Source organism: Panthera onca, chromosome C1 (assembly GCF_046562875.1).
Source record: "Panthera onca isolate mPanOnc1 chromosome C1, mPanOnc1 haplotype 2, whole genome shotgun sequence".
Taxonomy (NCBI): Eukaryota; Metazoa; Chordata; class Mammalia; order Carnivora; family Felidae; genus Panthera; species Panthera onca.
The window spans coordinates 126,760,327-126,785,744 of NC_138346.1; the positions used below are offsets into that span (position 1 = coordinate 126,760,327).

General features: G+C 52.4%; 1 protein-coding gene across 6 annotated transcripts; it reads left to right on the top strand.

Annotated features, from left to right (window-relative positions):
• The first annotated feature begins 4,130 nt into the window (after positions 1 to 4,130).
• On the top strand, positions 4,131 to 23,645 carry DENND2D (DENN domain containing 2D). Of its 6 annotated transcripts, none has more exons than XM_060621202.3 (12): positions 4,131 to 4,471; positions 9,038 to 9,213; positions 10,045 to 10,157; positions 10,862 to 10,931; positions 11,653 to 11,730; positions 12,774 to 12,914; positions 13,942 to 14,090; positions 18,214 to 18,391; positions 21,650 to 21,691; positions 22,081 to 22,165; positions 22,471 to 22,710; positions 23,134 to 23,645. In XM_060621202.3, the coding sequence occupies exons 1-12, from the start codon at positions 4,414 to 4,416 to the stop codon at positions 23,208 to 23,210; spliced, it is 1,407 nt and encodes a 468-aa protein (XP_060477185.3). In that variant the 5' UTR covers positions 4,131 to 4,413; the 3' UTR covers positions 23,211 to 23,645. The 6 variants fall into 6 exon arrangements, with proteins under 6 accessions (XP_060477185.3, XP_060477184.3, XP_078307692.2 ...); XM_060621201.3 differs by having other exon boundaries at positions 4,134 to 4,471; positions 22,468 to 22,710; XM_060621199.3 differs by lacking the exon at positions 4,131 to 4,471 and adding an exon at positions 5,013 to 8,435.
• Positions 23,646 to 25,418: the final 1,773 nt, after the last annotated feature.

A 25,418-nucleotide genomic window follows, 5' to 3' on the forward strand; every position in this document is an offset into this window, starting at 1 on the left:
TATGATACTGTAATGATGAATACATGTTACTGTGCATTTGCCCAAATCCACAGAAAGTATGGGACAAAGAGTGAACACTGATGTAAACTATAGACCTCACTTAATAGTGTATCAATATTGCCTTATCAATTCTAACAAATGTACCACACAAATACAAGATGTTAATAATAGGGAAAATTGTGAGGGTGAAGGTGAGGGAATATGCTCTGCACTGTACTTTCCTTTCGATTTTCGTGTACCTGACATTGCTCTAAAACTTAGTGTATTATATTTTTTAAGCAAATAGAATTTTCCAAATTCATTTTATCTCCCAGTCCTAGTTCCTGGAGATTATGAGACTTTATTTTACCAGCCAAAATGCAAGTTTCTCCTTCATGTTTCTAGACCGCTATGTGTTTCTCTTCATCCCAGTACCTCTGCATTATATTTTCCCCAGAGGAATGTAAACTCTGTGAGGGCAGGGACCATGCCTAAGTCAGCTTTGGGAGATCCTGTCAGTTTTCTGCTCAGACCTCCCAATGGCTCCCCATTCCAACTGCTTTACATATATTAACTCATTTAATCCTTAGAACAACAATCCTTAGGAAGTCGGTGCCCTTCTTACTCCCACCAGATAATAAGAAAACAGAATCAGAGAGGTGAAGAAGCTTGGGCAATTGAACAAAGCTGGTAACTGGCAGATCTGGGATACCAACCCAAGGTAGTCGGACTTCAGAGTTTGCAGAAAAAGTACCAGAAAACTCCCAATTTTTTTATGCTGTAGGTCACACACATTTTTGGGTTTGTGTAATGATTTTAGGGTGCCTCAATTATGTCTTTTTAAAAATGTTTACTTTTTTTTGAGAGAGAGAGAGAGAGAGAGCACAAGGAGGGGAGGGGCAGAGAGAGAGGGGGACAGAGGATCTGAATTGGGCTTTGCCCTGACAGAAGAGAGCCCGATGTGGGGCTTGAACCCACACACCATGATATCATGATCTGAGCTGAAGTCGGACGCTTAACTGAGTCACCCAGGCGCCCCTCAGTTATGTCTTTTTAAAAATGCAACAATAGAATGGAAGAAAAAAGGAGAACTATCTTGCAAAGAGTAGGAGTGGTATTGTCCTGTGAAACTTCTGTGGTTTTTGTATATTACATGCGTGTGTATTTGTGTTAGAAGCCATGTAAAATGTATTTAGAAAGCTCACTGCCTTAATCTGTCAAGAGAGCCATTACCTAAGGTAGCAAGAGATGCTCCTGGCTCCTGCCAGCCACACCGGGCTCCTGCCTCCTTACTCCGAGAGCACGTTGGCTTTGTTCTGTGCATGTGCTGGCTTTGCCTCCGCAGCTCTTGCCCTCCTCAAACCCAGTGATGGCCAGAGGCAGAAAAACACCATCCCTTCTAGGGAAACCCATACCAGACATCCCCAGCAGATCACTCCTCGACTAGAACAGATAATGTCCTTACCAGCCAGAGCTGGGTCACATGCCCACTATAAACGAGGCTCAAGAAAGGAGACTGGGGCTACGATGCTCAGATTCCACCCATGTGATACAACTCTGGCCAAAGGCTGCCAGCAAAGTAAAAGGCAGAATGGGTGTTAAGCAACCTCAGTAGAACCCAGGGGAACAAAACGTTTCAAGTGATTTTCTGTCTCCGTAGAGATGGAAGTTTAGGGCAGACTACCCTTCGACTCATTCATTCATTTATTCACTCAAGTATTTACTGATTACCTCATGTGTGCCTACACTGTTACCAGGCCCTGGGGACACAGAGTTAGGCAAAAGAGACACAGCTGATGCCTCTTGGGGAAAACTCTAGAAAAGGAAAGTGTAGTTGAGTAATCTCAAGGTTATCCAAATATAGAGCACAAACTCCTGTCTAAAAGGGAGAGATTTGAGACCTTCGGCTCCAGAAGCTCTTTGTTGTAATATAAAAGGTCATCTTTGTTTCCATTATTCAGATGTTTAACCCACTGCTTCAAACCCATATGTCCCTCTAACTATGCCACAATTAACTTTCCTACAGTTATCCGTACCTTCTCATTCTCAACTGGCTTATACCTCCATTTATGTCACCCTACGGTCCTGATGAGTATTTTTTAAAGTCTCTTAAAATTAAACTCCGGGCACATGGGTGGCTCAGTCATTGAGCATCTGACTTCAGCTCAGGTCATGATCTCAGAGTTCGTGAGTTCAAGCCCCATGTCGGGTGAGCTTGAGCCCCGAATCAGGTGAACACGAGCCCCCTTTCAGGTAAAAACACGAGTCCCACTTCAGGTGAGCCCCATTTCTATCTATCTCTTTCTGCCCTTCACTCACTTGTGCCCTCTCTCTCTCTCTAAGAAAAATGAAACATATAGAAACATATAGAAAAATGCATAGAACTGGACAATACAAAGAATGATCACACAGTAAACACATTTATGTATCTGCCACTATGTTAAGAATGAGGACATTCCAGCACCCAGAAGCCCTGTGGTATCCTTCCAGTCATTATTTCCTCCTTCCTCCATAAATCTGCCATCATCCTGGCTTTTCATACTATATATATTAGTTTTGCTTGTTTTTAACTTTATATATTGATGGAACCTTACATTATGTGCTCTTTCATGTCTGGTTCTTTGGCCCAACATCACATTTGTGTGACTAGCCATGTTGTGTGCCACAGTGGTTTATTGATGTTTTTCACTGCTGCATAGTACTCCATTGTAAGAATATGCCACAGTCCATCCATTTCACTGTTTATGGACACTTGAGATTATTTCCAGTGTGAGGCTATTTCAAGTAGGCTTTCCATGAATATTTGTGTATGCTTTTTAGTTGTACATGTGCACATATTTCTTTGCCTGTTTTTAAAGGGAGGAAGTGATTTGGTCTGGACCGCCATAAAATAGGTTGAGAAAATTAAGGTACGACAATATTCAACCGACTGGACACGTTGATCATGAACAACTGTTGTACTTACACAGAGATGCATAAGACACCAGCCAAGAGGAGATACTTGGGGAGGAGGTGTCCTTGCGTGTGGGAACACACAGAGAATAGGGAACAGAAACAGACTGTGTAATTAAGTACAAAATTGCATATGCCCAGAGTAGAGGCCAACTTTTAAAACCTCCTGGCAAAGACTAGACAGTTTAATACCAGGGCTGGATTCTCCACTCCTGCTCACCCACCCTGTCTGCGACAGGAGAGGTACCTGGAGGCCATGCGTGGGTGACAGAAAGGAGGTGTAGGTCTGAGCGTCCTTTCTGTAGAGCCCAGACATATTTCTGCCAGTGTCTTCTGCCTTGTGCCTCTCACAAGTGAAACTGAGGCTAAAACCTCTTTGAATGCAGAAACTTCAGATAGACTTTGCACATGCCCCACCCTTCCCAGCCTACAGGTGCAGGTCTGGGAGGAAGAGGAGAGCCAGGCAGGTGGCCCAGAAGCAAGTGGGGCTTATCAGATGCAAATTTTCATGTCTGACAACTGAAGCTTGAAGTCTCTGCGTGTTCGTTCGGAATTCAATGAGTAGGAGAAGGGCGGAGGAGGAGCTGAAAGGCTCTATGGGGATTTCGGATTAGACCAGGAGTGTGGATAGCTGCAGCTGACATCACCATCACCACCATCATCATCACCATCACCATCACCATCACCATCCCTTACATTTGTATCACATGATAGTCTACAAAGAGCTTTCTGTTCCTTAGTGTTCACATGTCTGTGGGCTGGCGGGGCAGGGTTTACTCCCACTTTGCTGAGCTGCCCAAGCACACTCGGGACGCAAGTCAGGGTCAGATCCCTAAGGGTTCCTCCAGTCCCTCCTCGGGAGCCCGAAGGGCTGTCGTTGGCTCGTTGGTTCTTAGGGAAGTGAAATAGGGAAAAGAGCGAGGGACACGTGCCCTATGGGTGCAAGGACAGAGAAAGCATAGGACACAGAAGGAAATGGCCAGAGGCTACAGCAGTTGCGGGGTGGGGAGAGATGGAAGGGTGGAAGGTGTGCCGACTCTGAGATAAGTGGAGCCACCTGGAAAGGGCCCCGGTGCCCACAGGGCACTCCCAGCCGGTGCCGAGAAGGTAGGGCGTGACCGCGTCGCACTCGCGCGTTTGGGGACTGCGGGCTCGGGCAAGTCGAGCTTCCCGGGGCGCCCCACGGAGGGTGGGAGCGCGGTGGCACCGCCCCCTCCCGGACGCGCGTCGAGCGCCCTCTGTCACCCCACGCCGCTCCGCCGGGGGGGGGGGGGGGGGGGTGCCCAGGGCAGAGGCGGCCCGCCCAGGTGCGCCGGGGTTTGGCCCGCCGTCCGGAAGGTGCGCCGCCCGGTCCCGGGCCTGTGCCCTCGGCCTCCCCCCCCACCCCCCCTCGTGAAAGCGAAAGTGCCGGGTCCGCGAAGGGCGAGCTCCGGGGGCGGGGCCGGCGCGGACCCGGGACCGGCGCCGGGCACTCGCCGGGCCATGGATGGGCTCGGCCACCGCCTCCGAGCCAGCCTGAGACTGAAGCGCCGCCGCGGGGGTTAGTGCGGGGCCGGGGCGCGGGGGCGGGGAAGCCGGGGGCCGGGCCTCGAGGCTGGCGGGGCGGGGGCCGGGGGAGAGGGTGGCGGGGGGAGGTTCGACGGGGGGGCGAGTGAGGGCCACTAGGAGCGCAGGCCTGGCGCCAGGTGAGCCGGAGAGGGGGCGCAGGTGGAGGGGACGTGGCGAGGTGGCGCCGGGGTCGGAGATCGGAGGGGCGCCCAGGCTCGCGGGGGCGAGGGGGAGGCGGCGGGCCGAAGGAAGCCGTTGTGGGGCCCCGGGGCCACGTGTCCTCCCAGCCAGGAAGCTTGTGGTGCAACCGCAGTGTGCTTGAGGCGCCCTCCTGGAACCCCAGCCCCGCCCTGCCCGCTGCGCTCCTCGGAAACTCCGCTCCCCCGACGTGACCGCCCCCGCCCCGGGGAGTGTGGCCCCCGGCAGACCTGGGAGAGCGCCTGCTCTGCGGGGCCTTAGAGCCTGCGAACCAGACAGGGCACGCCTGCCCTGGCCGCTGACACCCCCACCCCCAGGTGAGGGGGAAAGAATTCCTCCCGTCCAGGGTTGTGGGGACTCCAGTAGAAGTCACTTCCTTTCTTCCTAGCAGGGGCGCTGGGCTTTGCAAGAACACAATTGGGAATTCATTCATGTTTTCATTCATTCAACAAACATTTATTTCGGCTTGCCGGTAGCCAGTCCTGAAGTGTCCTTTAGATACTTTGCCCAGAGGTCGCACCTTCTGAGGAGAAAGGAGTCGGTTGGAAGGTAAATCGGGTCACTCCCAGACAGCCTTCTAACATTGGCAGTTGAAAAGTCCCCTTCCTACGCCAGGCCCCCGAATTGGGCAGATCTGGGGTGAGACACAGGTGCTCCTTCTGCCATCCCTCCTGCCACCCCCCGCCCCCCCCCCCCCCCAGACTATTTCAGAGACCGGAATGGGGGCAGGGCTCTGGACGGCAAGGGTTGGCACAGTGTTCGGCCATTCTGACCTCGCTGGTGTCCTCCTTTCTCTGGAGAGTACTGGCCTGGGCTTTCCTGGACTCAATCCTCAGAAGGCTGTGTGAATGGCAGAGCTCTGCTTTTGGCAGCCCAGAGGAGACATTCCAATTGTTCCCACCCCAGCCCCCAAAGTGGGCTGATCATGGTGTCTGGGCATCAAGGAGGAGCTGTGAGGTGAGCAGCCGGTGTTCGCTGTCCTGAGCTTGGCCACCTGTCGGGCCAGGAGAGTGTGCTCTCTTCGTCTTCCATGCCATCCTTCACCTTTCTGGGGAGTTCCCGCATCTTCTTTTCCCTTTTGGCCTCAGGGCAGTTGTGTGGTAAGAGGTGTGTGTGTGCGTGTGTTTATGTGTGTGCACGTACACGCATGTGTAAATCATCCTGGTGGGAAGAAGTGGCAGTGGTGGTGGTCCTGAGTGGAGAGCAGCTGAGCTAGAAAAGGAAGAGCCAGCCTTCTACATCAAAGTTCTAAAAAGTCCCCTTACCTATAGTCTAGCTGGTTTTGTGACTTTAGTCAGGTGGCCGTGGGAGGGGCTTCCTGGTGGAGGAACAAGTGTAACCAGACTCTCGACTTCCCTAGAAGGGGTGGGTCCCTCCTCAACTAAAAAACTCAGGACTGTGATTGCACTCCAGGGCACCAGGGATTAAATGAGATGACCTATATTAATAGGATGAATGTTTTCTTTTTTTATTTTTTTTTATTTTTTTACATTTATTTATTTATTTTTGAGAGACAGAGAGAGACAGGGTGCAAGCAGGGGAGGGGCAGAGAGAGAGGGATACACAGAATCCGAAGCAGGCTCCAGGCTCTGAGCTGTCAGCACAGAGCCCGATGCGGGGCTCAAACTCACAGACCTCGAGATCATGACCCGAACCGAAGTCGGACACTCAACCGACTGAGTCACCCAGGCACCCCTAGGATGAATGTTTTCTGTTCAGCTTTTCTCTTCTGTTGATAAACCTCTTTGAAAGGGAGAAGAAAGCAATCCTTTTCTGGATTTCTTGGGCTTCAGCCCAAAAGTCTGGTAATCTCTTTTGTTTGATTTTGTGAGTTTTGCTGTTCTCCTGGCTCTGCTGATAAAGCAGGAGGAAATGGGCTGAAAATACAACCCAAAGGGTTCAGGGAAAGGCATAATTTCCTGAGGTTCTGGAATGGTCAGTGAAAAGATTTGGGTTCTCAAAGACCTTTGCAAACAGGGGGCAGCCCACATTTGTGGAATGTTTGGTGTGTACTATATCTAAAAGGCAGGAGCATAGACATGGGACTCTCATAATTCCTACCCACCCCCCCCCCCGATTCTGTTAATAGTTCCTGAATAGCCCCTGACTTGTTCTGTGACTCAGTTTCCCCATCTGTATGAGGAAGATGCTTGTTCCTCAGGTGGTGAGGGTTGTGCAACAAGTCTGTGCAGGTTGTAAGGCGTGGTGACAGTTCTGAGTATTCTGGGTCATTGTCCTCACCATGACAGAATCTGTCACATCCTTACTTGTGGGTTCTCCCCGCGAGTCGTGTCTGGGGCCCCTGAGTCCTGGCTTTTACTAGTCCCACAAAAGCCAATCTGGAGCTCTTAAGAAGAAGGCAGCCATCTCCCCCTTTCAAGCAACGCACTTTCCTCCAGCGGGCTGCTAATTCTTTGCTGGAGTGTCAAACACTGATACCAAACGCTTTTGCTTCCTGGCCCCTTTTAGAGTCAGCTTCTGACAAAGTCCTCTCTGACCCTGGGCATTTACTCATTCATAGGTGACTTATTGTTATTTTTCTCTCTTCCCCAGCCTCCTGGCTCTAGATACCACTAGAGCCCAAGGGGCTCTGCTTTTAGCTTGGGCAGAACTATTGACCTGGCTCAACGGGGAAAAAAGCCTGAGCAGGAGTGGGGGTAGGGCAGAGATCACCCAGTTGCTTTCTATTGTCACCGAATGCCCCTCAAGCTGCTGAGGCTACCAGTCCGTCCCCTACTGTAGGCCAGGGAGACTGTCCTGAGTCAGTGCTTCCTATTTGGGAAGTGGGATCCTTTGCTGGAGCCCTGGAACGGTTCCCGTGAGAGAAGTCAGACTTCGGATATATTGCAGGGGTGGAGGGGGGGAGGTGCGGTGAGAGATGCATCGCTGTAGATCATCCTGAAGTATCAGGAACTCTCCAGCTCAGAGATGGATTTATTCTCTATTTTACCTCCAGGAGAGGAGGCTTTTACGTTGGTATCAATTTCCAGAACTCTCTCATGCTAGAACGGTTTTTTTCCATTTAGAGAATTAATGGACTGAGTCTATTTATCTTAATCAAGGGAGGCAGTGGTATGCTGGCTGTGGGGAATATTTGGTCCTATCCTCTTGCTTGCAGTCCTGAAGTCCTGGAAACTCCTGAATGCAGCATGGGGCCTTGCAGGGGTTTGGGGCGGTAGTGGGCCAAGTTGAGATGTGAAAGGTCAGGAGTCAAAGTTATGGGGATATAAGATCCCTGTCCTGGGGCTGGTGAAGTTCCAGTGCCCACAGTCTGATGCTCTTAGGCATTCTTCACTGTCCCGAAGTTGTAAATAAACCCGTTGCACAATCCGCAGCCCAGAATTCACAGCCCTTAGCCCAGAAAGCAGCTGGGCCTTGGAGGTGTTTGCTCACGACCTTTTCTCTCGCCACACCCTGGGGCTCTTGGGAGGAGCTGAGGTCTGAGCTGCAGTGCCAGGATGCTGCCTCTGTTGGTGCGGGCCTTCTGCTGCCTTCCTGGGTCCCGTCACATCCTTCTTGCTCAGCCATTGCGTGCTCAGCATGGAAACTGCCGTCCCCTGTTTGGAAGGCAGCACATGGCTTGGCTTCACGGAGTTGTGGTTGGAGACTGAAGCGGCCCCTCTCTCAGACTCTCTGTAGCCGGTCTGTAGGAGGAAAGGGAAGCACTCCAATGCCCTGCAGGTTCGAGAAGATGGAAGGACAAGTGGTAGGCACGATGCTCAGGCTGTTCCGCAACCGGCTGCCCCGACTCCGAGCAGGTCTGGACTGGATTACCCACTTCCTGTTTTCTAGGGTGACCCTCTTGGATGGGGCTGTTTCTTCCTTGAAATGCTTCTTCCTTTTCTTACATGTAGAATCTTTATAGTTTGACCTCCACCTGGTCCCCCGTGTGACTAGACCAGAATACTTGCCCTACTGGATTTTAGAGCTGGTCATGCCCCCCCATGGGGGGGTTTGTGTGGTCACAGGCACGTGGCTCTGGGACCCGTTCTGCTTTGGATACATGTCCGCTCAGGGCTTACTCTTTCAGGTACTGGCCTGGGCACCTGTGGGTGGGCACAGTCTCTGCCTCTGGGGCATAGGGCCTCCCAAGTGGCTCCCCAGTCCCTTTCCTTGGCGTCCAAATCAGTGGCTTCTGTCCCCCTCTTGGCTCCCTGGGTTTTCAAATCTCCCAGGGCAGGCACGGAAACTACCCAGTTGGTTCTGACCCTGTTGCAGGCCCTGAGGAGCGGGGAAGCCTCCGGGGACCTTAGCGTTGGCCTGGCGGCCCCGAGGTGCACAACTTGCCGGGAGCCACACAGGCTCCACCTGGGGCATGGGCTGCGGAGATACCAAGTGGGGTCTGGTGTCTTGGTTTCAGGAAGTCGCCAGGACAACCTGAGGGAAGCTGTGAAGGAACCAGAAAGGGCCCCGGAGCACTGTCTGTCCACCTTTGCTGGAGGGCAGCACTTCTTTGAATACCTCTTCGTGGTTTCCCTCAAAAAAAAGAGTTCAGGGCACGACTATGAGCCCACCATCACCTACCAGTTTCCCAAGGTAAGGACTGAAGGAGGGGGCAGGGGGAGCCCGGGTTTGGTTGTTTGAGAGGGGGGCGGTGCCAGGGCTCAGGTCGAGAGCCGCCTTGCGCTCCTCCGCTCCTGTTTCCTTCAGGCCCAGCCCTGTTTCCTGTTATCACCCACAGAATCTAGGTCTGGCTTCTTTGTGAGGAACTGACCTGGGCTCCCTGGCCAGGAGACCAGGCTGGTTCTTCTGCCCCTTTTGGGGCCTCCTAGTTCTTCCAAATTCCATCCTTAATCATCCTTCTCTGTAGAGAAGCTTACCTTCTGCCAGACCTCCTTGCGGGCATCCCCTCCCTGGGGTGGGTGGGAAGGAGAGGGTGGGGCGGGCACACAGCTGGTGGGCAGGCTCAGCCTGTGGCCACAGCCCAAACACCAGGCTCCTTCATGTCTGCTCCCGCACTGCAGTCAGGGGCGGGCGTAGGGCATCCTCACTGACCCTGCCGGCCTGGTAACTGAGCTGGCCACCTGTCCTCTCTAATGTGGCTCTCTCACGTGGCCCCTCCAGGAGGCCAGGCAGCCTCTGGGCCTTTCTATACCAAGTGAGGCCCTGGCCCCCTTCCTGCCTATGTGGGTCCTTAGGATACTGATGTCTAACTCAGGCTCGTGTAGACTCAGCCGTGGGGCTGGTCAGACCCTGAATGAAGTCCCTGTGCAGAGTGACAGGCAGAGGCACGTTGAGCCCCCATGCCAGCAGGAAAGCTTATTCTCAAACTGCTTTAGAGCCTCAAGAGCAGCCTGCCAGCCCTCAAGCCCTCTCCTCCTGCCCCTGCCCCCACAATTCACTGGGCTTTTCCCCTGTTTCCTATAGCGAGAGAACCTGCTCCGGGGCCAGCAGGAGGAGGAGGAACGGCTGCTCAGTGCCATCCCCTTGTTCTGCTTCCCAGATGGGAATGAGTGGGCACCGCTCACTGAGTACCCCAGGTAATTGCCCGGGCCTGGGACAGAGGAACCTGGGACTGGGGGAGAAGGGACAAGTGTGAGCCATGTGGGTCCTGTGGCTCCCTCACTTGGTGTGGATGCCAGTTCTCACCAGCTTCTCTCCTGATGGGGAGGGGCTGTAGTCAATCCATTTATAAACATCTCTCCTGGAGTCCCCCAAGGCCAGGGATCTTAGCCAACTCGGTCAACCGGCCTGTCACCTCTGTCCAGAGAAGGGCGAGGTTCTCTCACCTGTCCTGGGAATGACAGTCGCCATGTTTTGGCTGCTTCTGGAAGAAGCTGGACTCAGCAGAAGGCCTTTGGCTTCAATGAAGACAATGTGGCAAAGTCCCTTTCAGCATCAGCCCTGGTTTTTGGCTGCCCGAGTTCGCATTTTGGCTTTACCACTTTTGAGTCGAATGACCTTGGATAAGAACCACCTTTGCGGCCTCAGTTCCTTTGTCTTTCAAGTGGGGATCGTAATTGAACCTACCTCAAAGGGTTGTTTTGACAATTAAACGAGGTGGTGCGTTTAGAGCTGGGAGCCAGTAAGCACGTAATAAATTACTGGTGTTATTATTACCCTCAGGATTAATCAGCAGCTCCCCTCTGCCCCCCTGACCCTGCTCAGCATCTCTCTGAGGCTGCCGCCTTCCTGTTTTAGGGTCTAGTGGGCAAATGCAAACCATGTGTGTGCTCTTCTTCAGGGAGACCTTTTCCTTCGTTCTGACCAACGTGGATGGGAGCAGGAAGATTGGATACTGCAGGCGCCTCTTGGTCTGTGCTGCTCAGAACTGCCCCCTCCTCTCTGCAGCCCGCTCGGCTCCACAGCTGGGCTTGCTCAAGCTTCAGCTGCAAAAGCCAAGGCTCCTTGGCAGTGGTGGTTGCGGGGAGCGCACGGCCCAGCACCTGCTGCCATGTTAGTGCCCTCTGCAACCCTGCAGGAACGGGGACACTTGCCCCTCCTTGCCCACCCAGGGGACCTTTGCTGGCCATGCTTTGGTCTCTTCTCTCCCCAAGCTTCTGACATCTCCCTGTGTGGGAGGCTCCTGCCTAATCCCTTCTCCACCTTCTGTACCCAGTCCTGGCCTCCTTGGCCCCCAGAGCCTCCCAGAGCATAGACTGGGGCTGGACGATGATTCTTGGGTCTCAAGAGGATTCTCCAAGTCACTTTTACAGTGCTGTCCTCCCTCGCCATTCCCTCATCTCTACAGCACACTTGCTCCCTTTCTCTGCGGGCCCCACATGGTGCTGGTGCTGACGGTGGCAGGGCTTGGCCCCCTCAAGGCCATCTTCTTTTGACTGTGGTGGCTGTTCTGGCCTCCCTGCTGCCTGCGCCATGAACAGAATCTCTGCACAGCCAGGGGCTTCTCCGTCTGGCCCGCCTTTCCCCATGAGTCCCCTAGTCCCAGCCACCAGCCGTGTGCCCAGTCAGCCCCAGTTGGGAGAAGCCCTGGGGAGGCTGCGGAACTGAAGGAGCCTGTCTGTCCCTCCCCAGCCCGCCGGCCGTGGCCCTCGCCTTCCCAAGGTTTACTGCATCATCAGCTGCATCGGCTGCTTCGGCCTGTTCTCCAAGGTAGAGGTGCAGCGGGATTCCTTGGGGCCTGTTTGACCTGTTCAGCCTCCAGGTCGGCCTGGCCGCCTGACCTGTCTGTGCTCCCTGGGCCCTCAGTGGACTTCTTTTCTCACAGCCGGGGTCGATCCTAGGCACACTTGGGGAAATTGAGGCAGAGAGGAGCTTGGGCTCAAGAAAACTGGGACTTTCTCCCCTGCAGAGAGCCCACGCTCCCCCTCTGGTCAGGTAAGAAAGCAGCTGGAGCAGGACAGCAGGGAAAGCCCCAGGTTAGGGGGCGGGAGTTTCCCGTTTCCTCATCTGTCAAGGGCGTGCAGTGATGGCTCACCTCCCTGGCTTAGGGCCTGGCACGAGGCTCGAATGAAGCGACATGAGAAATGCAGAACACTGAACAAGGGTGAAGACGGCTGCTCTACAGGGGGGCCCCAAGACTCCCCGTGAGCCCTCTGAGGGGGGAGGTCCCTAGGGCTTCTGGAGCTAACTGCAGGGCCTGTGCACCTGAGTCAGGCCTCAGAATGGACAGGCATGTCTTGGTGGCCACGAAAGAGCTTCAATGTGCTCTGCCCCCAGCAGGATCTTCAGAGGGTGAGGGCAGGACGCTGTGAGCCTTTGCTTGGTGGAGTGTTCATCTGGGCTGGGTTCTCGGGGATGCAGTCTGGCCCTGGCCCTGGCGAGTCTCCAGTGGAAGTCGGAGGGCAGAGTAACACCCAAGAGGCCCAGGGTTCTAGGCTCCCACTGCACCCAGCATGCCAGCGTGACGAGACATGGTACCGCTGTGTGCGGTGGTTGGCTCTGGGATGACTGCCGGGGGGAAGGCGGTTACGTGGTGCCAGGAAAAGGGAGGAACGGACTGATAGGGAGAGGGTGAAAGGAAGAAGGCTACAGGCCTCCTGCAGGAGAGAAACAGCAGACTGGGCTCTGCCGGGGAAGAGAGGGAAGCCTAGAAGGTCCACGGGGATTGGCTGGATCAGTGCAGGGCGGGAAGATGCACGCACGGGGTTCTCTGCCACTTCCCGGTGGCATCCTTCTGAGCCGTTTCCTTGCAGATCCTGGATGAGGTGGAGAAGAGGCACCAGATCTCCGTGGCCGTCATTTACCCGTTCATGCAGGGCCTCCGAGAGGCGGCCTTCCCTGCCCCCGGGAAGACTGTCACCCTCAAGAGCTTCATCCCCGACTCGGGCACTGAGGTGGGTTACGGAGTGCGTGAGCCCCAGCTTCGGTGGTACCGCTGTCACAGTTATGCCATCCCCCGCCCTGGTTAACACACCCAGACTGAGCCAGGCCGGGACCGGGGCTTGACTAGAAGGATTGACAGAGCTGAAAATCAAGCCCATGTTTTCTGACCCTCCCAACCTGATGCTCCCAGGGACCTACTTACTGTTCGAGCCACCAAGACTTGTATCTATAATAAAAAAAACATGTAAGCTAAGGTTCCTGGTGCTAGAATGGACTGTGCCCCCAGCCCCAAACGGCCATTTCTCCCCATTACCACCCTTATCTTCCCATGTGTGTGTCCAGTATCACTCCCTCATGGCCTCCCATCTGTCTACTTGTTATCATCCCTCCCCACCCCTGTGTCCCCACCCATGCCACACGGGGATGCTGTCACTGCAGGCACGAGGCTGTCTCTTCCAGTCCTGCCCCCTGGGACTGTGGAAGGTCGGCCTGCCTCTCTGAACCTTGGCTTTCCTATGTAAAAATGAGGGGAGGAGCTAGGCCTTTTCACAGTCTCCATAGAATGCTTGCCCTACACCAGGCGATGCAATTTTCTGGATACAACTCGGTGAATACAAAGAATAGGATTCCTGACCTCCTGGAGCTTAAAATCTAGTGGAGGAGACAGACGCTAAATAAGGAAAGACACAAATAAGTATGTAATTTAAAGTGACGAAAGGGGAGAAACCAGATGCTCCATGAGAAAATGATGGAAACACACGCCCAATTAGGCGGGCCTCTGGGCCGGAGGGAGGAGGAGACAAGCAGAAGGGTGACCTGACCTGTGAGGACCCTCAGGCAGGAAGAGCAGACTGGAAAGGGGGACAGGGTCGGCATGACCCTCAGAGCTAAGGGAAACCATCGAAGTGCTTCCAGCAGGGGAGAGGCGGGATCAGATGTAGCCAGGAGAGTGGAGGGGAGGCAGGTGGAGACCCAGCGTTCCAGGGTCTGCGAGTTTTCAATGTGGTGACACCTTCTCTCTCCTTGGTTCCCCTGCAGTTCATTTCCCTGACACGGCCCCTGGACTCCCACCTAGAACACGTGGATTTTAGATCTCTGTTGCGCTGTCTCCGTTTTGAGCAGATCCTTCAGATATTTGCCTCTGCAGTGCTGGAGAGAAGAATCATCTTCCTGGCAGAAGATCTCAGGTGGGTCCAGCCGCTGGGCCACTTCCCGGGCCGTCTGGCTCCCCTGGGTTCAGGGGACGGACCGGAGGGTTCTCTAAGGGAATCAGGCTGTAGGACCTTGACGCCCACCCTCCTGCCTCCAGGTCTGATTTTGCACTAAGCCTCCTAGAGAAGCAGCTGTTGCAATTCCCCTGCTTCTGCCTCCAAACTTGATTGCTGCCTAAGGGTGAAGAAAGATCCAGATTTGGCTCCAGGCAGAGACCAGTCAGGGTGGGTGCAGATGGGATTCTGCTCCCGATGGCTTAGGGAGGGGAAGAAGGCGTATATAGGTTTGGAGGTCAAAAGCCCATCATCCCTTTTTTTTTTTTTTTTTTTAAGTTAATTTATTTATTAGAGAGAGAGAGAGGGAGTGTGCAAGCAGGGGAGGGGCAGAGAGACGGAGAGAGAGAATCCCAAGCAGGCTCCATGCTATCAGTGCTTAGCCCAACTCGATGCTCAATCCCACAAACTGAGATCATGACATGAGCCAAAATCAAGAGTCGGACACTCAACCGACTGAGCCACCCAGGCGCCCCAAGCCCATCATCCTTAATGGCAGACACATCTCATCTATCCATTTTTTCACTCATTCAACAAACATTTATTGTGTGTCAGCTGTCTGCCAGATGCCAAACTACAGGAAGATACAGACAAACAAGACATGGTCTTTGACCCTAGGGGATGTAGGAATCTGTAGTGGTTGAATGCACAGGTGTTGAAATCAGCAGGGCAAGGTTCAAGTCCAAACCATTCTTCTACCTTTAACTGTGTGCTTTCCCTTAGGGTAGTTTCTTGACTTCTTGAAGTCATAGTCTCCTTATCTGTAAAATCACAATAAGGATCGTGCCTACCTCATAAGCTTCTGTCGAGGATCAAATGACACAGTGCACCACCTCCCTGCCGGGCATACGCGTAGCCCGGAGTGTTATATTAATTTCAGGTGTACAACATATTGATTCGACAGTTCTATATGTTCCTCGGTGCTCCCCAAGATAGGTGTAGTCACGGTCAGTCACTCTGCAACATTATTACAATGTTGTGGACTCTCTTCCCTACGCTGTACTTTTCATCTCCGTGACTTGCTTATTTTTATAACCAGAAGTTTGTATCTCTTAACCCCCTTCACTTATTTTGCCCATCCTCCCTCCCACCTCCTCTCTGGCAACCACCAGTTTGTTCCCTGTATTTATGGGTCTGTGTCTGCTTCTGTTTGTTGTATTGTTTTTTAGGTTCACGTAGAAGTGAACTCAGGCGGTATTCGTCTTTCTCTGTCTGACTTCCGAATTTTTTTTTAATGTTTATTTATTTCTGAGACAGAGAGAGACAGAGCATGAGCGGGGGAGGGGCAGAGAGAGAGGGAGACACAGAATCGGAAGCTGGCTCCAGGCTCTGAGCTGTCAGCACAGAGCCCGACGCGGGGCTCGAACTCACAAACCTTGAGATCATGACCTGAGCCGAAGTCGGTCGCTCAACCGACTGAGCCATCCAGGTGCCCCTGTCTGACTTCTTTCATTTAGTATAGTACAAGGTCTAGGTCTATCTATGTTGGTATGAAATTGAAGGGGCGCCTGGGTGGCTCCATCGGCTAAGTGTCCGACTTCAGCTCAGGTCACGATCTCGCCATCCATGAGTTCGAGCCCCGCGTCGGGCTCTGTGCTGACGGCTCAGAGCCTGGAGCCTGCTTCCGATTCTGTGTCTCCCTCTCTCTCTCTGACCCTCCCCCGTTCATGCTCTGTCTCTCTCTGTCTCAAAAATAAATAAACGTTAAAAAAAAAACTAAAAAAAAAAAAGAAATTGCAAGATTTCATTGTTTTCGTATGGCTAATATTCCTTTGTGTATGTGTATATATCCACTCTTTTGTATCCATTCACCGATCGGTGGACGCTTAGGTTGTTTTCGTATCTTGGCTCTTGTAAAAGAGTGCTGCAGTAAACCTAAGGGTGCATACAGCTTTTCAAATTAGTGTTTTTGTTTTCTTTGGATATACACACAGCAGAATTATTGGGTTCTGTGGTATTTTGGTTTTTAACTTTTGGAGGGACCTCCATACTGTTTTCCACAGTAGCTGCATCACTTTCCATTCCCACCAACAGTGAATGAAAAGAGTTCCCTTTTCTCCACATCCTCTCCACCACTTGCTATCTCTTGTGTTCTTGATACAAGCCGTTCTGATTAGTGTGAGGTTATATCTCATTGTGGTTTCCATTTGCATTTCCCTGACGATTAGTGGTGCTGAGGATCTTCTCTGTGTGTCTTCTTTAGGAAAATGGCTATTCAGGTCATTTGCCCATTTTTTAATCACATGACTGTGATGATTTTTGGTGTTGACTTGTGTGAGTTCGTTATATATTTTAGATATTAACCTTTTATTGGTTATGTCATCCTCAAATCTTCTCCCATTCAGTAGGTTGCCTTTTCATTTCGTTGATGGTTTCCTTTGCTGTGCCAAAGCTAGCTGTTATCCTTCATGATAAGTTCACAGCTGCATATATCCCTGTACATAGTCAAAGAAGGGGACTGTCGTTTCTTGGTCTCTACCTCTTACGGGCCTCAAGTCTGAGAAAGACATGGGGAGACATATGATAGAAGAGGAGGAAAATATCATAAAACAGTAGGAGGCTGACCTTTTATTCATGTCTGAGGAGGGAGAAAGCCAAGGATACTGGACTGACAACCCTGGTTCTATCTTTTAGGGAAGAAGAAAAGGAGGTTAGGTTAGGGGCTCAAATGTTAGGCCAGAGGGTCAGGGGAATGTCATGGGTATTAGGGGAAAGGAAGCGTGTAGGGTTGGAGGTCTCTGGGCTGAACATTCTATAAAAATCAGTGACCACCAAAAAGGCACTCGTTGTAGGCTAAAACCTTGAGGGAAGTGGTGGCATCTTCTGCTCCGGAAATAGTGTTCCCACTTTCAACCCTGTAGAAAAATACGAAGTTTCTCTTGTGGCTGGAGCTGGGCTTCCTCCTTTTCCCCTGAGATCAGTGTTTGGGAAGTGAAGGTGATTCCAGGTGCCTGCTGGCCTGGGCACGGGCCAGGGCAGGCAGGACTCGCCTCTCATGTGCTCACTTTCTCCAGGGAGGTTCCCCCCCGCCCCCCCGCCCCCCCACTTCCTTCCCACACTGAGCTTGTCAGACCCCTGAAGCACAGGCAGGGAGGAGACTTCCAGTCAGCCTAAGCCCGGCTAGACCCTCAGGGACTCAATCTTTGTGACTCAGGAAGTGCAAGCTCCATTCCAAGAACTGAAACACGGTTTCTGTATCTGTGTTTTGATTGGCCTCGGGTTGGGTGTTGTTTGGAGAAATGGGGAGCCACGGAGAAGCCGTGGAGAGGAGTGGAGAGGACAGAGAACGGGCCGTGTGTGTGTGTGTGTGTGTGTGTGTGTGTCGGGGGGTGTGGTGAGGAGTCTGCCTGAGCTGTGACCGAGGCAGGAATCATCCGGGGGAATGCTTCATTGGAAGGGTGGAGGGGCCACCTCTGTGGGACTTTCCGGGTAGGAATTGCCAGGCAAAGGTTCCTGGAATCTAGGAATTTCCCAAGCTCGCTCTGGCACCAACCTGTTAACTTTAAATAACCTCCGGTGGCCAGAGGGAGCCGTGAGAGGTAAAGACTACGTATGGGTGAGGGTGGATAGCCACAAGGAGGAAACACGGCTTCGCCTCTCTGCTGTGCCTCACTGTTTACGTTTGTCTCCTTAACTACACTGTGAGTTTGTTCAGCGGGGTCAGCGCCTTGTACTTCCTGGTGTCCGCATCCTTAGCGCAGCGGTGAGCGTGTAGAAGGGCTCACTCAGTAAGCTGCTGGAGTGAAGGCATTTCCTCTTCCCCCCTCTCTGGAGCCACTAGTGTTTTTGTGCAGAGGGGTGAAGGGGCACCAACTGGGCGGGAAAAGAAGGGTCAGACAGAGGCCCCATCCTGGATGAGAGGAGCCTCGGCCGCTCCTGGCTTCTGTCCCCCGCGCTCCCTCCCCGCAGCCATCGGTAGTCCCAAGCTCTGCGACCCGCACGGCTCTAGACTTGCTCCTGCCGTCGGCGGGGGCCATGGGGGGTGCGTTGTGGCGGAGGCGCAGGGAGGCCCCTCTGACTCGTGTTCTCTGTGCCCTGTCCCCAGCACCCTGTCTCAGTGCATCCACGCTGCCGCCGCGCTGCTCTACCCCTTCAGCTGGGCGCACACCTACATCCCCGTTGTCCCCGAGAGCCTTTTGGACACTGTCTGCTGCCCCACTCCCTTCATGGTTGGAGTACAAATGCGCTTTCGGCAGCAGGTTATGGATAGCCCCATGGAAGAGGTATGGTGCCGCAGGAAGAGGGCGTCGCTTGGAGCCGGGCACACCTGGCTTCGCACCTGGGCTCCGCCACTAACAGCCGTGTGACTCGGAGCAAGTTGCTTACCCTCTTTCAGCCTGAGCTTCTTCTCTGCAAAACGGGGACGGCAGTGTTCAAGTGCTAGGGGTTCTGGGGGAAAGAGCCTGCAGGAAAGCTCATAGCCCGGTGCCTAACGCATGGTTGATGCTCAGCACGTGGCTACTTCCTCCTCCCGGAAGATTTCCTTCTGGGCTTCAGGGGCGGCTTATTCAGGGGTCGTCCAGCCGTCCTAGGTTGGTTGGCTCCAAAGGGCAGGCCCTGGGGTGTCCCCTCACTCATCTGAATGGACAAGCGCAGCTGGTCTATACGCCACCACACCCCACTAGAATTCATTTGTGTTCTTTGCAAGGGAGCTAATGTAGCCCTCCTGCAAACGATGAGCCTTGATAAATGCAGAGTTTTGCAGTGAGAGTTACCTTCTTCTTTTTTTTTTTAAGGTTTGTTTACTTATTTATTTAGAGAGAGCGAGCGCATGTGTACATGAGCAGGGGCGGGGCAGGGAGAGCGGATCCCAAGCACACTCCACACTGTCAGTGCAGAGCCTGACGCGGGGCTTGAACTCAAACTGCAAGATCATGACCAGAACCGAAATCAAGAGGCCGACACTGGACCCACTGAGCCACCCAGATGCCCCACAAGAGTTCTCTCTCTGATAACCTCAGAGCTCACTTGGCTAATGAGGATATAGGTCCAGATCCCCCTTGGTTTTGTCAGCTTCTGGTTTCTTGGCAGTGGCCCAGACACACCCAGAGGGCTACGTGGTGAAAACGGGCATTGGTAGCATAAAGCTATCTCCAGTGTTGGAAGAACAACTCAAAACATGCACTCTGCCTGTTCCCAAGATCGCACGTTACTATAATCTCAGTTATGAGAGTTACTTAGGGATGTCTACACTGGCTAACCATTGACTTCTGTGTAAAGGGCTGACCAAGGGAAGAGGTGAGGTCTAGTAGGAAGCTACTGAAGAGGCAAGAACCAGCCTGAGGGGTAAGATTTCCCCCATTTGCGTAAGAAACAATGGAGGTCCCAAGAACTGAGTTGACTTATTCGAGGCCACACAGGCAATAATGGAACCTAGCACAGATAGAACCAAAGCCCCTCTTATACAACGTGTTGCTGGGAAGTAAAGAAGTCAGCTACTTCCCTTCCTAACTTCCCTGGCCTTCCCAGCCCTCCTCGTAAGTGCTGAGTAGACAGGGCTTTTGAAGGAGCCTTTGCCGTGTGACTAACTGGGTCAGAGTATTAGCCCCACGTTTAGCAAGGACTTAAAATATCCCAACCCTAGGAGTTATGAAACTTGCTGACACCGCAGTTCCGACTCCTCCCCGACAGCCAGGCAGGACGACACCCCAAGGCCTGCCGTGCAAGAGCCTTGGCCTGTTTTCGTCCTCAGCAGCTGCTCTGCGAAATGGGCAGGGGCTGAGGAAGGGGGAAGGCCAGGGGCCGCTGGCGCTGTGGGGGGATTCTCTGGCGGCCCACATAAGCTCTCTGGAAGGGATCACTCAACAGACCGTAATATAGCGATTACTAGAAAGATTCTGGGGAACAACTTCACAAAAAAAATTCTTCATGCATACTCTTAGCTCCCTGAAATGAACCGCCTTCCCTGAATGAAGGCATGTGAGCCTATGTAGTCAAGTGATCTCAGGCCTGGACTAGTTCAACGTTTTCTCCCCTGATAATGGATATTTACAGTGCCTACTCTGTCTTTTGGCACACTTTCCGGTCCCTCTTTCCTTTTATTTGGAAGAACGGAGCATACAAGGGATCATTCACCATATTGGCAAGATCAAGAGTCCAAACTGCAAAGGGGGGCCCAGCAGGCCTTTAAATGACCAAGCCAGGCTTGTGGATCATGGCAAACTGTCGAGCACGTGCCCCACCTAAAGGGGGCAGCTGCACTCAGTTCCATCTGAACATGGTCCTTTAGAAACATGGACCAACCAGGGGTGCCTGGGTGGCTCTGTCCGTTAAGCGTCTGACTTCAGCTCAGGTCATGATCTCGTGATCTGTGAGTTCGAGCCCCGTGTCAGGCTCTGTGCTGACAGCTCAAGCCTGGACCCTGCTTTGGATTCTGCATCTCCTTCTCTCTGCCCCTTCCCTGCTCATGCCTCTGTCTCTCTCTCTCTCAAAAGTAAATAAACATAAAATAAGTTTTAAAAAAAATAAGGAAATGTGGACCAACCAGTGTTAGAGTTCCTGACTTTTCAGGAGTCCTAAAACCAAGTTTAAGTGATTTTTCCCATTTTGAATATTGGAAACCAACTCAATTGTTTAAATGTACTCTGAGGATCAAAGAAACAGATCAGCAGGTTGGAATCCCACCAGCAGGATGCCAATTTGTAATCTCGAGTCTGGACCGAGGGCCCCTTGGACAGTGAGGGAGCCGGTAGCAGAACTCAACTGCCAGCCCTGTGCGTGCCTTCCCTGCAGCCTGCAGACACACACATGGTTTCCTCACCACCTCTCCTTCCCTATTCCTGTTGCCCTGGGCTCATTTCCTTCTCTTCCCATTTCCCGTGGGAAGGTCCAGAGCTCCCAGGAAGTTTTTAAACTAGGACATCAGGAGATCATACAGAAAGTTGTTGCAAGCATCAAAAGATCAAAAGCCATCCACTGCTGTCCTAAATCTGACCAGAGGGCAGGGAGTTGAAGGAGGGTGGTGGAGAAAGGGATGCAGAACGTAGGACCCATCTAGGCTTGGAAATGGGCTCTACTAGTCGTAAGACCTTGGACAACTTTCTTGTTTGTTCCCTCGCCTGCAAAATGGGGATAGTGCCTGCCTCTACAGGACCGTGGGGAGAATTAACTGAGAGAAAATGTGCAAAGCCTGATCGTGTGTGCTGCGTGCTAAATGTTCCAGATCTAGAAGCCATTCCTGTGATCCGTGTTTCATTAAGAGTGACTGGCTGTGATTTCTCCCATGTTGTATTCCTTCCTACCTTAGCGCTCCTCCCCACCCCCTTCCTACACCCTCATTCCTTTTCCCCAGGAAGGGAACTGGGGTTTCCAAAGAGGGGAAGGGTGAGAGAGGAGGGTGTCACGCAGGAAAGGAGAATTGCAGTTGCCGATCTTGTTGCCATTTGGGCTGACAGGTACGGCCACAGGCAGAAATGCAGGTGGTAAGTGCCCCTGTGGTCTCTGATGGGAAGAGGGAAAACCATTCGCTCTATTTATTTCAGGTCCTATTGGTGAATCTTTGTGAAGGAACCTTCTTAATGTCAGTAAGTATCTGGGCTCCGACACCCCTGTAGGCCCACCACCTGGTCTATCACACTCATCTCTCCCATGCTCCACCTCCTTCCACGTGGTTGAAGTGCTTTTGCTGGGGGAGAACCCACGCTAAGACCATTCTATGAGGCGATCGGTGTTGATGCTTCTAAAGCAGGGTTGTAAACCCAGTACCTCAGGGATATAGAGAAGACTTGCTAATGTTTACACTCGGACTCAAGACCCAGAGGCAGTGTCTGTTGTTTCTCTCTTACATGGCCAATTATTTGGGGGTAGAGTTGGGGTGTAGAATTCACACCCTCCTCACACTATCTGCCGATACACCTCCTATGAAGACACCGCCTCCCTGACAGCTTGACGTCTGAGCTCTGTTCTGTCCTAGGTTGGTGATGAAAAAGATATCCTACCACCCAAGCTTCAGGATGACATCTTAGAGTCTCTTGGCCAGGGGATCAATGAGTTCGAGAGTAAGTCCTTGGTCCTCCTTATTTGGGTTTCTCCACAGAGCCTGAGGGCAGGATTCCCGACCACCCCTGCCCAGACTAAAATGGACTCACTCAGCAGTCCTGGGCCAGTCCCAGGTGCCTAGATTCTAGGGCCAGTCTGAGTGCAAGATGTCATTCTTCCTAAGCAGGGGTGGAGAACCCGTACCCAATCTCCTATTTTGATTGGTAATTATGAGGCCTACCCTGGCCGCTTCCCTGCGGTGAAAGCCACCTGGAGGCAAGAGTGGGTGGTTCTTCTGAGATGGCCTCTTGTATATCTCCAGCAGCTTCCGAACAGCTCAACGAGCATGTTTCGGGCCCATTTGTGCAGTTCTTTGTCAAGACTGTGGGCCACTATGCTTCCTACATCAAGCGGGAGGCAAACGGGCAAGGCCGTTTCCAAGAACGGGCCTTCTATAAGGCTCTGACCTCCAAGACCAACCGCCGATTTGTGAAGAAGTTTGTGAAGACGCAGCTCTTCTCCCTTTTCATCCAGGAAGCTGAGAAGAGCAAGCACCCTCCTGCAGGTATGCGGTGACGGCCCCCATCATTCCAAGCCCAGAGAGGGTCACTGCCTCCAAGTCAGGTGTGGCCCGAGGATGAACAGCATGGTGTCTAGAGGCCCACAAAATAAGATGTAGTCTTGTCAGGGGGGTTGGAACAAAGTAACTTGAAGCCTCAGAAAATGCCTCTGGGCTGCCATTTGGTAGAACTTGCTCTTTGTTTTAATCTGGAGTTAATTTCTACTAACTATTCTATTTGTAGCCCCAGATTGGGGCCAAATTGAATACCTGGATCTCCAGAGGCCTGTGAGAACATGGGAGTCCTGGCGGGAATGTGGGTGTGGTGGTGGAAGAGACAGAGAGGGTATATCTGATCCCCGTTCCTGACCTCATCGTCGTCCACCTGGTCGGATTATATGCCTCTAACACCGGCTTCTGAACCCACAGGCTACTTCCAACAGAAGATACTTGAATACGAGGAACAGAAGAAACAGAAGAAATCAAGGGAAAAGACTGTGAAATAAGAGCTGTGGTCAAAAGCGGGGGACTGGACTCACGGGTCAGTTTTGGACTTTGGCCCCTGCCAGCACGGTGGGATTGGCAAAGCTCGCAGCCCCCAGAACCCATGGCCTTCTTCCGAGTCCTGGTAACCAGGTCTGGCGTCAAGCTGGTGTCTTGGGTCTGGGATCCCTGGAATCAGCTTTCCCAGGACCGTGGAAGGCTCGGACCTCCGTGCCCACGGAGCTGGGATCAAAGCTACATTTTCTGCGCAGGTGACACAGCACAGTAGCACAGGTGCTGTGGAGCCTTAGAAGTTGCTGTGAATGCCCTCTTCCAGGAACCACTATGATGAAGTCCTCAACAGGGAAAGTACTTGTGGCCCAAAGGCTTAGTCTCTCCACGTAAAAAAGAGGTCTGTGGACATAGGAAGATAAGAATAAAGATGAAAGTCTTGTTTACGTGTTATCTTTGGCCTCCACGCTGGGGGGAGAAACCAGGAGCACAAGGCAAAAAGATAGGAGAATAATCTGCATGGGGAGTGGGAGACCTGGCCACTGTGGCCCAGAACTTTGGGGCTGTGTTTGGACTGGGGGTCAGCTGCTCTGCTTCTAACAGGAAGGGTAGGGATACCGGGAGAAGCGGCAACAGCACTGGGACAGGGCGGCAGTTCTTGGGTCTAGTTGGGTGTGCCTTCCAGAATCCGGGAGGAAAGGCTGCTGGCCATGGAAGTATCTGCATTCCAGGGAAACTCGAGGTAGGAGATGTCAGTTCCCAGAAGCCGGTGAAGAGCTCTACATTGCTTCCATAGGCAGGTCTGTCTGCCCATCACAGCTGAAGGTTTGGAACCTTCGTAGACATCCAACTTCCTACTTGGTTATTTTGAGAAACCAAGTTCAACTCTTTTAAAAATTAAAAAAAAAAATTTTTTTTTAAACATTTATCTTTGAGAGAGAGACAGAGCGTGAGCTGGGGAGGGGAAGAGAGAGGAGACACAAAATCTGAAGCAGTTTCCAGGCTCTGAGCACAGAACCTGACGTGGGGCTCGAACCCACGAACTGTGAAGTCGTGAGCTGAGCTGAAGTCGGATGCTTAAACAACTGAGCCACCCGGGCATCCCTAAACTTTTTTTCTGAGTTTATTTTTTGAGAGAGACAGCAGGGGAGGGACAGAGAGAATCCCCAGCAGGCTCCACACTGTCAGTGCAGAGCATGATGCAGGGCTCAAACCCATGAACCATGAGATCATGAGCTGAGACAAAATCAAGAGTTGGACGCGTCACTGACTGAGCCCCCCAGGTGCCCCCTTAGACACCAATTTCAACTCTTTAGCTAACGGTGGAGGGATTGCTGCATTGCCGTTTCCCCCTTTCAGAAAAGAGTATTATAATCTTAAGGGTCCAAAGGAGTTGAGTGGTCACCTGGTCCACCTTCCCTCTGTACTTCCAATGACAGCTTCTGTTTCAACACTGATAGGGATGGGAAACTTTTAGAAGCCTCTTACCTTTCAAAACTCTCATCTTTTGAATGTGTGTGTGTGAGCGTGGCCCTCGGAGGCCCCTGAATTCTATACGAAGAACACAAATGTTTTCGGGGGGTGGAGCACAGACACACGCTGCGGGCGGCAGATGTTCCACTGTCCACCCACCGCCTGTAGCGATGCTGCTACTCTTCACGGGTTCTAAGAGCCAGCGCCGTTCCTAAACCTAGCTGAACCTCAGAAGGTTTTAGAACATGGACTGGAGTCCTGGGAAGCTTTTGAAAATACTTTCTGAGGCCTCATCCCAAACTGACTAAAGCATCTCTAGAGATAGGACCTGGGAACCTGTAATTTCTAAAGCTCCTTCAGGTGATTCCGACACCCAACTAGGTATAGGATCAAAGAGGAGGCGGGCCAGCTGAGGTTGACTATAAATGTACCCTTGATCTGATGACGATGTACCTGGAGCTAAGAAAGCACACACGGAGTATCTGAGCATTTTTCAGATTCCCTTTATGGCTGAAAAAGATTTGAGCATCTGGGTTTATAGCTTTAGCCCACAAAAACCTACTATGGTGTGAGGAGAGAACACTGGACCAGGATTCAGAAGATAGAGTCTAGTCCCTATTTGGAAAAGGAACGACTGTGTGACACTGATACACCACTTAGCCTCTCGGCAGACCTCAATTTCCACTGTAGGTAATTACCATCTGCTGTGTCTATTGTACTACTCAAGGAGGGCAGGAGGTGCAACT

Coding starts and splice junctions, on each gene's coding strand:
- DENND2D (XM_060621197.3), top strand. CDS start 7,952: ATGCTCTTAGGCATTCTTCACTGTCCCGAAGTTGTAAATAAACCCGTT. Junction 10,932..11,652: donor GATACTGCAGGCGCCTCTTG/GTCTGTGCTGCT, acceptor GTCCCTCCCCAG/CCCGCCGGCCGTGGCCCTCG. Junction 11,731..12,773: donor GCTTCGGCCTGTTCTCCAAG/GTAGAGGTGCAG, acceptor GTTTCCTTGCAG/ATCCTGGATGAGGTGGAGAA.